Consider the following 13,565-nt stretch of genomic DNA (forward strand, 5'->3'; position numbering starts at 1 on the left):
CTGGGCTTTTCACTGGTGCCCCTCCCTGTCCCAGAGCTGCCTGAACAGACAACCCAGGGGAGCACTTTTATCTTACTCTGGGAGCTTTATGTCTACAAATGTTGTAAAGCCATTGGGTGGTACACGATAAAGGCATTTGGTAAACATTTTTAAATTAAATTAAATTAATTTATTTGAGAGAGAGAGAGAGGGGTGTAGTCCATGAGTGAGGGAGGAGCTGAAGGGGAGGGGGTTCTATCCTCAGTGTGGAACTCCACACAGGGCTTGATCCCATGATCCTGAGATTATGACCTGAGCAGAAACCAAGGTTTGGGCTCTTAACTGACTATGCCACACACGTTCCCCAGTAAACCTCATTTCTCATTTTCCTCTCCCTTTTCCTGTCTGCTGATAGGGGGCATGGATTGTGTTAGCAGAAAGGAGAGAAGTCCAGTTTCCCTCTCTGTGCTGCTCTCACCGTAACTGACGTGGGGCCCATCTCACCGTGGAGCCACCTTGGCCTTCTCGGCCTGGTGTGATGTGGTTCACACCTCTGACCTCACCTCGGAGCTGATGCTTACCACTCAGCAGCTCTGCCTGACATCTGCTCAGGGCTCTGTGCTTGTTACTCAGACAGAAGTTCCTTGGCTGTGAGCATTGCTCACTCTTAATTAGTCCCCTCCTTGTTAATTAACAGTGTGCTTTTCCCTGGAAGCTGTGCTGTGTGACCTTGGGAATGTGGTCTCCTCAGGATGGGGGCCAGGGGAGGGCTGCTTTTGCCTGAGTCTCCACAGTGCCGGGGCTGACTCTGGCCTGCACATGAGGGTATTAGTTGACACACGGTGAATGGCCATTGCATGGGCGTCTCCTTTGCCATGCTTTGGGTGGAAAGAAGTGAGAAATCAGTGTTTGGCAGGAAAGACTTTCATAGCAATTCCAGCCAGCTTCTTACCCATCTGAGAGATGTTCTCTTTTTCTCCTTTCAAAGAAGAACATCTCTCAGTTGATTAAAAATTCGACTTGCTAGGGTGCTTTTTATTGGAGCTGCCTTCAACTTGATATGTGGGCATAAGCCCTTGGCATCTGCTCAGAAGCACTTGAATGTTGCCGATGTCTTCTTTCCTGGCTTCCCCAGGGGTCAGGGCAGTGCTCATACTGGCCATGGCCATGACCGGTGTTATTTCTAGGGATAGCATGAGTTTGCAGAGCTGGTAAGCGATGTGGAAGTGCAAAAACCACAGCTAAATGGGGAGCCAAAAAATTATATAGAGAGGAACCATGCTTACTGCCACAGCCAAAGGGCTGGACAAGCTCATAAATAGGAAGGTTCATTATGAGTTCAGAAGCAAGAAAGATTGGACACCATGGGTGCACGATGAGGAATGGGTCTCAGCAAGCAGTCCGGGATTATTAAGGGTGCTGAACAGGATAGCCCAGTGGGTAAGAGCAAGGTTTTAGCATCATCAAATCCAGACAAAGCTGGATTTGAAACCGGGCTTGGCCGCTTGCCAGCTTGGGCAAATGACTTCACTGCTCTAAGCTTCGGTTTCCTTATCTTTAATGGGGGTTAATAGGACTTAGCTCATAAGATTGTTTTAAGGATTAAATGAGAAAATGTTTATAAAGTGCTTAGTGTGATGTCTGGCCCAAAATAAATGCTCAGTAAGTGGCTGTAATTATGAGCACTGAAGGGTGTTGGAAGCCTGATTTCCTGGGGTTCGCATTTTGTGGGGCTGGGCAGCTCCACCAGCTACAGAGAGCCCCGTGGGACTGAGGGGGGAGACGGAGACCCAGGCAAATCTGTCTGTGGTGTTTCGGCAGCTGACTCAGCCCTGCATATGTGCACAGACAGCTTCCTGCTGGGATAAGGTTCCTTATTAGACTTATTCTTAGTCCCCTGAGTAATGCCTTCTTGTGCTAGGACCCTTCTCTCTTTTCACTCTGTGGGCTCCGCAGTGGCCCCTTGTCCTCACTGACCCCGTAGGATCCTTCTTGAAACAGGTAGGGGGAAGGTACAGGGCGAGTAGTAAATGTATGCACCCTCAGGGAACCCCCCCCCATCAGTTCTTCCCTTTGAAGTTTCACCAGCAAATTAAAAACCAAAATCAAAACAAGAGAGAAGAACAAAAATGGTTTAGACCTGTTTCCTGATTTGGGGGCGTGTGTGGTTGTGATTAAACTCTGTACCTTCACTTTCTGACGAGCAGACCCTAATTTCTTCTACCACATTTGTTTTTTCCTGCTTTGAAGTAGGGAAAATGGAATCAGAATGATTCTCTCAGGAGACCACTGTGGAGTCGAGGGGATGGAAGTGTACCTCTCACAAAGTTGTCGACAGAGGTCATCAGCCCCATTCCTCTGGGCCGCTCCTTGCTGGTCCCTGGAGAACCTGCTCTCAGAGCCAGCTTATAGGGAGAACCTCACAGAACAGACCGGCCGAGAGTCTGAGTCCTCTAGGAAGGCAGGGGAGTGTGTGCCTGGCAGTGGTCTGGGCTCGTGGCCTGGCGGCAGGCGTTGCACACCCTGGGATGCAGCCAGTGTGGTCCAGAGGCAGGAAAGTCTCTCTGAGAAGGGGACAGCAAGGCAGGCGCCCTGGGCCGTGGAATTCGCTATTGACTGGGGGCCATGGAAACGAAACATGATCAGGAGGTCAGTAACACCCTGAAGTAAGGTCCCTGGGAGTGCCCAGGAAGGTTCATCAGGGTGAGAAAACAAAACAAATGTTCTACTGCATTATTTTAAGAGTGCTGTTTTGTGAACACAGAACACAGCAATACTATACAACGTGTATATAACTTATAAATGAGTAGATTTGCATCCTTCTCTATCATCTATAGGTCAGAAGTTACTTATCACCTGGAGTGTGCCTTCATTTTGATAAGTTTGGAGATGGCTGATCCTGAGGGCCAAGGTCAGAGGAAGAAAGCGGCAGAACTGCTGCATGCCAGAGGCCACGGCCCACGTAGATCCCTGTCTGTGTGCGGGCAGAGCCTCGGGCCCAGCCCAGGTAGCTGGTGTCGGGGCTGGACGAGGTCAGGGAGGAATGCTTCAGACTCCTCATGGCCAGTCGGATGCTGCTCTGAGTGTTGGACTGTTGACGTCGCTTGGAAGCCCTGTCCCCATCTGGGACTCGGCTGCAGCCCCTTTCCATTTTTGGGCAATGATACTGACCCTCTGGCCTCCTTGCTTTAGCTCTTCACTTGCTTTCAGGGTCATGGCTGAGGATAAAGCATTTGGCACAAGAGTCGACGCTGATTAAAGATTCATGGGGGAAAGGAAACCCATGTCCAGACAGCACTGTGACTCCTGGGAACCCCTGCTTGCACACTTCCAGGTGGATGTGGTTTAGGGAGATTATGAGTTCTTGTGCTCCTTTTCGGGCCATTTTCCCTTCTTTGCAAGTGCCTCAACCCTCCACGAACTGTGAACAAGGGGCTGATGATTAGGGACTTGACAAAGCAGTTGCAGGAATTGGTTGTACATGCTCATTTCTTTTAGGAGAAGGCAGATGGGAAAAACTTAGGCAAGTCTGTAAACAGAATGCACTGGGAGTAGGCACTGTGAGCTTCGGGCTTTTCCAGCGCTCATAATGGCTTTTAGCTGTTTTCTGTTGAATTTTGCAGAATTGTGCTCCACTTCTGCCTATGTTACTGGCCACTCACCTCAGATCCCCAGGACAGTGTGGGAGGTGAACACACGGTGGGATGAAAGCCCACGGGCGACGATGCTGAGGGTCAGGATGGAAGCCCGCTACCATAGGCTGCATGGAGAGTCAGCCCCAGGTGGAAGGAATTCTAAAGGGAGCCACGTGCTCGAGTAAAGGTTGCCGTGTTGCATACATTTATAGCACATATACATTTTTGAGAGCATTTGGAAGCTTTTTGAATAAGAATCTTTGCATGATGCCTTTTCCATGCACATCCAGGATGATATATTTATCCAAGAGATAGAACCTCCATTTATGTTCTGTTAGTACAGCTAATCATTTGACTGAAGGTTACTTGTAGCCTGGCCATCCAAGAGCTGACTGTGTGGGCCAGGGTGGATCAGACTCTCATGGCTATCCTGGGGCTTTGGTCTACCACTTCCTGGCCCGGGAGACCCTGCTTATTTTCCCCCCATCAACCCTCTTGGCTGTGCCTGCACACAGGGTGGAGATGCCTTATAGAATTCACTGCCACTCCTTGAATGGTTTCCTTTATCACTCACAAGGCCTGTCATTGTGACATGTAGAGCTGCCAGACCTGGTCTTGAGGTGAAGCCAGTCTTTCTGCCCACTGCTGATCCTGACAACACTGCTTCTGTGGGACTTGTCTAGAATCCTTGGCGATTTATGAGGATCTTGTGGCCATTAATAGACACATCTTGGCAGGCCTCTCTTATGGTACACAGATTTTGTGACCAGAATGTTCCCTGGGATCTGTAGAGTGAAGTGCCTACACCCATCCTTCTATTTCTCAGAATAGGTACTTTTGTCCTAATCATAGAACTTCTAACTTGCACTGTCCCCATTTGGGGTAAAATGTTGGACTCTGAACCAGACTTGGGCTTGTCTTGGTTTTATCCTCTAAGATCTTCCACTCTAAGATGAAATGATGCCCATAGCCACTCATCTATCTTATTGTAACTAATGTTAATTCCTACCATTTATTTTAACCTTTGACATTTTAAAATGTATTCATTTATACTTCTCAACACCCCTGCTTTCCATGTACATTTGATAAGCATTAACATTTTGTGTCTGTTTTAATGGTGTTTGCTTGTAGAGGGCTTCTATTACTGTCATTTGAGATGGCCTTACGCACTCTATAAGCTTATAAACGTGCTGATACTGGAGTTTGTGCTTGGTTTGTCTTCTCCTGTAACTTCTTACAGGAGCGCACTCGACATAGTGTGCTTGGTAACTATTTGTTTTGAGTGTGATAATGGTATCCTAGATGGAGGTGACTGTGCTTCTGGCCCACTGTTGGGTCCCTGCTCGGTCATTTGGAGATCTGCATGGTGTTCTGGATGCTCCCCGAGCCCAGCAGGATGTCCAAGCTGTCAGACAACTTCCACCTAGCATCTGAGAAACCCATCCATTGCTGGACCCTTTGGCAGAGGCCCACTGTGTCTTTCAGAGTTTCTGCCTTATGTGTTCAGAAATTGCTACAGATTCCTTAAACAACCCCCTATCTAGATACCCTAGGGAAGATGTTCTTAGGGTTATTCTGGCCCATTGATGCCAGTCTGCACTGAGAATGCTTTTCCATTCTGAGATTTTGGAGAATAACATTGCTTTACATGGGCTCAAACCTGGGTGGGTAGGTACTAGAAAGCATTGCTCTTCAGCACTGTCTTGCCTTTATAGACTATGAAAAGGCCTTTACCCTGTGGTTTTGTTGTTCAGAGATAGCAAGAATGGCAACAGAACCATTTTGCTTGGATAGTCCCTCCACTCTAATCAATCAATCCAGTGTTTGGGGCAAGATGTGTCACAGAACCATCCTTGGGAGGTTGGGCCAGGGACAGGAAAGTATTTAGTAGACAGGAGAGCAATTAATAAGGATGGACATTTAGAAAGTAAGTGGCAAGAGGGGCGCCTGGTTGGCTCAGTTGGTAGAGCACATGACTCTGGATGTTGGGGTGTGAGTTTGAAGCCCACGTTGGGTGTAGAGATTACCTAAGAGAATAAAATCTTAAAAGAAATTAAAAAAATTAAATTGAAAGTGCCAAGAAATCTGAGGAACACAAGGATTTTCTATAATTAAAAAAAATAGGAATATGCATCTCTCTTCTCCCAAAGGTTCTAAAATTGGTTATTGACAGGCCTCCGAGCTTGCTCTCTACGCCTCCCCGTTCCCAGCCACCCCCAAAGACTGAACTAGTCTAAAATCTGGGTGTCTTTTCTACGTTTTTAAAATAGTAGCACTATGCTGCTCTGAGCACATAAAGCTATATTTTCACTGTCACCTCTAACTTGTAGTAGTCCTTGGTAATTACATGGTGCTTTCCTTCTGTAAGACTATGAACACATGATACATGTTAACTCTTACTTCTCCCAGCACCTCTGTAGAGAGAGGGGGAGACTGCACGGTGTCTGTTATCCCTGCGCTTGGTCTCGTTTACCTACAGGTTTCGCTCCATGTTTGGTCTGGTTACATCTCCTTGAGGTGTTCTTTCCTGTGTGTGGAAGAGCTGGTTAAGTGGCAGGTGCTCTTAAGAATGATGTTCTGTGCTGCCACGTGGAAACCCTAAAGTCTCCATAGAAGCAAGAAGCTAAAGGACAGGCCTCCTGCCTTTAGGAAGCAGATATTCCTAGCCTCCACAGTTTAGCCAGTTTTTACTGTTTTGATTACGGAGGAGATTGCTAGAACAGTTAGAAAGCATTCTGTCTGTCAAAGAATGTATCTGCTCCTGACATGTAAAAGGAGAAGTCCTTCATTGCCTCTTTGGTTGTAATTTTTACGGCTTTTTCTTAGTTCTGGTAAAGAGTCATTTCTTCCTAAGATCTGTTTTTTTCTCCTTTTACATCCCGAAGAATGGAATATCAAGTAACTTTGAAATTTATACTAGTGAATTGCAAAAGCTGGATGAGATGTTGAAGAGACTTATGGAACAGAACAAAATAATTACAGTTTTAAATTTCTTTAGCCATCCATAGCTTTAATATATTGCTTCATTAAACAACATGATTTCAATTTATTATGCAAATGTAACAATTATTCCATTAAACAAAATCTGTTAGATCACACCCCTTATTTCTGTGGCACAATAAGTAATGTTGAATGTTCCATTTTTGTTTTTGATTTGCTTATTTTGTCTTTAATGACAACCCATTTAAAGTAAAAGTCTTTAAAATGGTAGAATAAAGTGATAACATGTTTTCACTGGTAATTTAATACTTGGATATAATGAGTTCATCTGAGAGATTTCATTAAAAACAGCAAGGTGCCTGAATACCAAAGTGAGATGTTTTTAATCACAGAATTATAGTAATTACACAAATCCCAAGATTTTCATCAGACAGAACGGGCTTCCAGAGCTAAACATGCACTTTAAACTTAGCACTAATAACTATGTATTGTTCTAAATTATAGCAGAGAGATCCTTGGGCTAAGGGGAATATTGGAATTGAATTTTTAAGGAAAATTGAGAAATAAACTATTTTGGTAATGGTATCTGTAAGAGGCACATCACCAGGATAATGGAAGAGGATCTCTGTATGCTTTAGACATAAAAGGTGCATATCAGATAAAGTCAATGAGCCCATTATTGTTGACTATATTTTCAACATAGAGAGAATGCTAGAAGGAGCACCTCTTTCTTCTCCCAGGGGTCCTGAAGTTGCTAATTGACAGGAGTCCTCCTTCCAGTCAGTAAATGAGACAGCAGCCCACCAGTAAGTGAGATGATTATTGGCCCAGAATCTGGATTTTCTGGGTTGGATGAAGACTCTGGAAAGAACAATTTGGTTATTGTGGGAATTATTTAAAATGTCAAATTTTAATAAAATGGTCAGGACATAGTACCCTCAGGGAGCTTGCTTTTAAGAGAAGTTATATAAAAAAGATGTACCCAGGAAGATTTTATAAAAAATCTCCCTAAGCAAGAAATTTTGTTTGCTCTGTTTTCTATTTATCGTTAATTCTTTGGGTTTTCTGGCTCAGAAGGGTAGGGGGAGACAAGGAAAGGGAGTAAGGGGGAAGGGAGGACATTGAAGGAGCGTGCTCTGAGGTGTCCGTGATGGGTGGAGGAGGGAGGAAGGAGCCTGGGGCAAATGAAGAAGGCGGGTTAGGTTGGCTTCTCGTGTGTGACAAGGGGTTTGGAGTTTGAATGAAAGGCTCTGCGATCCGTCTGGGTATTCCTGATGATCAGGCAGGACCCAGAAGACAGAGACATGCCTGGGATTGGAGTCCTGACAAGACAAGTATTTCTGGTCTCCGTTCTCCCAACCCCATCCCTTTCTGTGGTAAACTCATCATCCCCGGTCTGCAAGTTCCAACTGCCTCTGGACTCCATCTGATTATGTTATCGTCCACGTGTGTTATTTGCCTATTTGAAGCTCCAGGGGCTTCCCCCCTGCCTCATTAGAAAGTTTGAAGACCATTCTGAGTCAGGTCCCAGCCCTGCCCTCAGTGAGGGCACACAGGTGAGCTCACATAAGCCTCCGCTTTTGCATCCCTCGCTGCTGGGTGGGCCTGGCTGGAGAAGTCCCTGCCTGCAGCGTCAGCTTCCTTAAGGTTTTGCTTTTTCCCTTCTAACCATCAAAATAATATGTGCCATTGTGGAAAATTTATAAGATAGAGAAGGATGTAGAGAAGCCGGAAAGTCACCATTAATGCTTGCAGAGGAAACTCCCATTTTGCCATCTTTCGTTTGACTCTTTTTCCTGTATCCTTTGTTTTTTATGTGCACAGCCCTGCACATACATGTGGTGTCCTGATTTAGAAACGGGTAACAGTATTTAATCCCCTGTCAAAAACATTTCTGTAAGCCTCCCGGGAGGCCTATTGAATATCTGTTGCCACGATAAACGTAAGGGTGTTACTGTCTTGATTAAGTGTAATTGCCGTTTGGTGTCTTCCCAGGTCCCTTCTTGTGGTCTGCTGCACCTCTGGAAGGCTATGATGGGAATGAAGGTGGCCGCCTGCAGGTTTCAGCGGACCGGCTGCTTCTGCCTACAAGGTCATCCTTTCCAAGCAGGAAAAGTGCTCCCCGTGGTGGTCGACCTCAAGGGACCAGACACACTGTAGAGAGAAATGGATGAAAGCAGCCTGGGGGGCCCCAGACGCGTGCTCCCTACGGTCTAGTCCAGGGACGCCCTTCCGCGGGGCCCTGGCCTTCTGGAATGTGGCCGGCTGCGGCCGCATGGCTGATTCCTGAGTGACGATGCTTCGCCGGGGGCTGCTGGCGTGGGTCTCTCGCATGGTGGTTTTGCTCGTGCTGCTCTCTTGTGCCGTGTCTGTGCTCTACATGCTGGCCTGCACCCCGAAGGGGGACGAGGAGCGGCTGGGGCTGCCCCGGGCCAACGGCCCCACGGGGAAGGAGGGGTACCAGGCGGCCCTGCAGGAGCGGGAGGAGCAGCACCGCCACTACATCAGCAGCCTCAAGCGGCAGGTCGCGCAGCTCAAGCAGGAGCTGCAGGAGCGCGGCGAGCGGCTCAGGAGCGCGCAGTCTCACCCCAGCGACGCGGCGGGCCTGCGGCTGGAGCCGGGGCCCCCCGAGAAAACCCAGGTGGACCTGCTGGCCTTCCTGCGCTCGCAGGTGGATAGGGCGGAGGTGCACGCCGGCGTCAAGCTGGCCACGGAGTACGCCGCCGTGCCTTTCGACAGCTTCACGCTGCAGAAAGTGTACCAGCTGGAGACCGGCCTGACTCGGCACCCCGAGGAGAAGCCCGTGAGGAAGGACAAGCGGGATGAGCTGGTGGAAGCCGTGGAGTCGGCCCTGGAGACCCTGAACAGCCCTGCGGAGGGCAGCCCGAATCGGCGCCCCTACTCGGCCTCGGATTTCATAGAAGGTTGGCGACTGTGAGAATGGGGGTGGGGAGGCACCAGGGTCCAGGCGCCCTGGCCAGTCCACGCCGCAGCAGGCTGGCAGCTGGCCTTTGGGCGTGGTGGGTAGAAAGTGTTATGGGAGCGACTGCAAGGGTATATGGCATGGAGTCTTCTTAATCAGAAATATCCGTTCTACTTACATCCTCATGAAAATCACACTTATTGAGGGGTCAGGTTCATTGCTCCCTGGTAGGAGAAGGCAGAAGTTCTTGCTTTCATTAAAAAAGAAAGAAAGAAAGAAAAGTAAACCAAACATAAAAACCATTGAAACTTCAGTGGAGGTTGATAGGCAGTTTTAACAAATCTCCTCCCTGGGCCCTTCTCCTAGGTCAGGCCTGGTTATCAGCCCACGAACACCAGAGCGGTTGCCAACATGTGGTCTGCGGCACTCATCATCTGCCAGACACTGTTGGAGGAACTGTATACCTACTGAATCCCTTTTCCTCCTTAATGACCCCATTAGGAGGATGAGGAAACTGAGGTTCAAGTTAATGGCATAAATGACCTAAGGTTGCTCATTTAGCGAGTGACAGAGCCAGGATTTGAACCTGTGAAGTCTGATTCCAGAGTCCACATCCTTAACCACTACGTTACATTGTACAGGCTGCCAGATGGCATGAACACTAGCGAGATGAACAGCTCAGCTTCTTTCATGGGCACAGAAACTATTAGTTTGTGTTTGTGTCTAATTTTGGAAGTGGCCTCGTCTCATTCCTTGGAAGATGCGTTAGTATCCTCTTACTGGCATTTCCCTTGTTACCGGGGCAAAAATCAACTAATAATTTGGGAGTGGAAATAATGTTCGAGGGCAGCCAGCTCTTCCCCCTCTTTCTGGAGAGAATCTACTTCAACTTCCCAGACGTGTGGCCGCATCCTTGTCACCCTGCTCCCAACTTCGGTTATGTAACCGTCGTGTCATCAGCCTACAGGCCAGACGGGCTCTGTTTAGTCCTATCAAAAAGCACTTGCCATCATTTATGCCACTTCTCTTCGGACACTTCCCCATCTTACAATTTTTTTCCACTTTATATGTTGAACCATACCTCGTACAATTTTGGTAGAGAATTATTTTTCATATGCTTCAAGCCAGGCAAAGAAATCTTTTACAAGATCAAACTTTTGGTTGTCGAGATTTGTTGTTGTTGTTGTTGTTCCTCATGTATATGAGGTATTAAAGATTCCCAGCACATCGGCGGCTCGCAACTGCAAGCACATGGTCAGCACTTAGGGGAGCTCGAAACATGACGCTGCTTCATCCCATTTTATTGCGCTTCGGAGTTTATGAAACCTTTCCACGTAGAGTATCTTAATAGCTGACCCGCAGGGAAGGCCATTAAACATCCTTGAAAAACGAATCCTGGCTACCACTCACGCTGGATATGCTATGGGAATTGCCCCCGCACAAAGCGATTTCAGAAGAACTTGATTACAAATCAAAGCCTGCAATTTGGAATGTCTGCCCTTGTGATTTTTTTCATCTGCATTCATGTTTGAAATCTGTCTGCTTTCCTGCGTAGAGTATCTTACACCAGGCCTGTTGTCCTCACTCAGCAGTGACACAGGCCTTTGGTGCCTGCGTTCCTTTGCTCAGAAAGGTGACTGGTTTTCTGTCAGAGACGCTGCTCTCCTGGCTACCCCGGGCTGCTTCTGTGTGCGGCCCACAGCCTCTGGTGGCAGGCAGACCCAGCCGCACACTTCTCCCAGGTTGGTGAAAGTCTAGTCAGCTGTTTTCCTGGAATGGCAGCTGATTGGCTGAACCTGGAGCGAGTATGGGGATTCTTTGTGTTTCAAGAAATAATAATGAAAACACATGGAATGCTTCCAGGTGATAATAGTTCCACAAAGCTTAAAGCTGACTGTGAGGCACGTGGCATGACGACATGAGCACAGGGAGCTGTGTGACTCTGACCAAGACCCTGAAGCCCCATGGAGACTCGGTTACCTCATCTGTCCTCAGAGGCTTGACTTAATGTCCTCCGAGGCCCTATCCCCCACCCCTCAACCCTCTGCAAAAAGCAAAGCACAGCTTCAGCGTCTTTTCTTCTTATCTTTGCCAAGGAGCCATCCCGGAAGGGTACTCTGCCACCTGTTCTTCTGGGTGACCAGGACATGCCACCAACCCTTTGGGATCTTCCTCTATAAAAAGGAGAAATTCTGGTAGATTATCACGTGTGGACTGACTATGGCCACTTCCTCGGGTGGCATGAAGCTTGCAGAGGGAGAACACCACATCGATGACGATCTATTATCTATACTGATGTAGTTATTTTCTGTTTCTAAGACAGAGGGAACGGCACAAGCCTCCCTCCTCCCTTCCCTCGATGTTTTGTTGGCATCGATTTTTGCTTTGGCTTCTTACATAAGAGCACGATTTTTTTCTTTTTTCTTTTTCCCAGCTATCTGGGAAAAGAAGTTAAAGTAGAAAAATGGGATCAAATCCTGTACTGTAGGATGCCTAAATGTTTATCTCCTCAAGTGAACAGAAAATCTTTGTGTTTGTGGTTTAGCTCTTCCTTCAGTATTTACCTCCAAGTGGCATAACTTTTGGCTTTGGTTTCCTATTTTTCAGTAGACTCTTGGACATAAATTTGACGTGGTTCCATGAGACAATTTCGCCTTCCAAATCATTCCTCTTTTACTATCCAAGTATCCGAGAACATGAATCTACATGAGGCATTTGTGTCTCCTGTCTCCGTGGTGGGGTTGCTTCTCTGCCGCCCTCCTCCAGCTTCTGCACCTTAGCGGTGGCCAGAATGGGTCAGATACTAACAGAGTTGGTTTGGGGGTGGGGGTGGACCCAAGCTATGATCCACAAGAAAGTGAAGGTCTTGAGGGCACCCTGAGATGCATTTAAAGCTAGAGGCATAGAAATCGTTATATGACCTTAGTAGCTCTTCTACCGTAATTCCTGACCTATGCTCAATGACCAGCACCTTGTGCTTTCTGGGAGAGAAAACTAAGGCAAGGAGTGAAGACTGAGTTTTAGACTTCCATTGTTTGTGTCTCACTATAACCTCTAAGGGATGTCCTGTGACCCCTTTGCTAACACTGTTTTTGACAAGACAAATCCATTTCCAGGTCCTGGGTACTTGGAGAGCAAGGGGCTTGGGGCCGTGAGGATAGGAAGTGGGTTCTTTCCTCAGCACGCATGTCAATGATATGCTTCTTTGCCAGCAACTTTGTGACTGGGGGCTTGAAAAGCGCAAGGCATTTGGATGCATTTCTGGCCACTTCTGGGGATCTTGGTGCAGAAATAGGGGAGAGCTGGGGTGGGAGTGGGAGGGGGGTTCTGCACAGTGGGTGGCTCTGACCTGTTTGGGGGTGTGGGGAGAGGGGCTGGCAGGTGGGACAGCAGAAGGACTTTAGGTTGTGAGTTGGGCCTTGGTTCTCGGCCAGCATCTCCAGGGCAGTGAGGGTGTTAGAGCTTATGACCACGTCTCACCCTACTGTGCGCTGGAGTGACCTTGTTGGCTCCCTTCTAAGTTCTGAGTAGGCCTGCCGAATATTGGGTTCCTCTGTCACTCACCCTGTTCCTTCTATCCCACTTCCTACCTCAGATCTCCGCCTTTGTTTGCTGATGCTTTAAGGTCCTTTAAGGAGGGAGAAATGTTTTTTATTCTGAAATCAGAGATAAAAGGCTCAAGTGCACATAAATGGTTTGAGGCTACCCTTTGAAGAGGGAATTCTCCCTGCGTTGATGGTGGGAGAGAAGGTGTCCCAGTCTAGACCTCAGCTGGTGAGCAGGAGTCCAGCTCTCCACCAGGGCCAGTGGGAGACCCCCAACGTAGAGTGAATGCTCTGCTGTCATAGAATATTTTGAAATTCTCAATAATTTTGAAATGGGGGACCTTACATTTTCATTTGGCGTGGAGACCTACAAACTAGATAGTAAGTCCACCTCCAAAGCTGAGAGGACAGGAGGGAAAGGTGAAGGGGGAGGGCGGCGGAATGAGGGGGTGAGCTGTGCAGTCCGGCGCCTTTGCTGAGGGTCAGCCCAGTCGACCTTCGGTGTGCCGAGACTAATGGAACCTGTGTTTGACATACATCCTG

The 13,565-nt window shown here is 47.7% G+C and overlaps 1 protein-coding gene across 5 annotated transcripts in view; it reads left to right on the plus strand.

Moving 5' to 3' along the window:
* CSGALNACT1 (chondroitin sulfate N-acetylgalactosaminyltransferase 1) overlaps positions 1-13,565 on the plus strand; it is a 324,526-nt gene that overhangs the window by 223,830 nt on the left and 87,131 nt on the right. For all 5 annotated transcript variants that reach the window (XM_032838035.1, XM_032838030.1, XM_032838031.1 and 2 more), the window contains one exon: positions 8,550-9,478. In XM_032838035.1, coding sequence (XP_032693926.1) covers positions 8,851-9,478 — 628 coding nt within the window. In that variant the 5' untranslated portion in view covers positions 8,550-8,850. The remainder of the gene's footprint in view (positions 1-8,549; positions 9,479-13,565) is intronic.

The sequence above is a fragment of the Lontra canadensis genome, unplaced genomic scaffold (assembly GCF_010015895.1).
Source record: "Lontra canadensis isolate GAN:19392208 unplaced genomic scaffold, GSC_riverotter_1.0 scaffold101, whole genome shotgun sequence".
NCBI lineage: Eukaryota > Metazoa > Chordata > Mammalia > Carnivora > Mustelidae > Lontra > Lontra canadensis.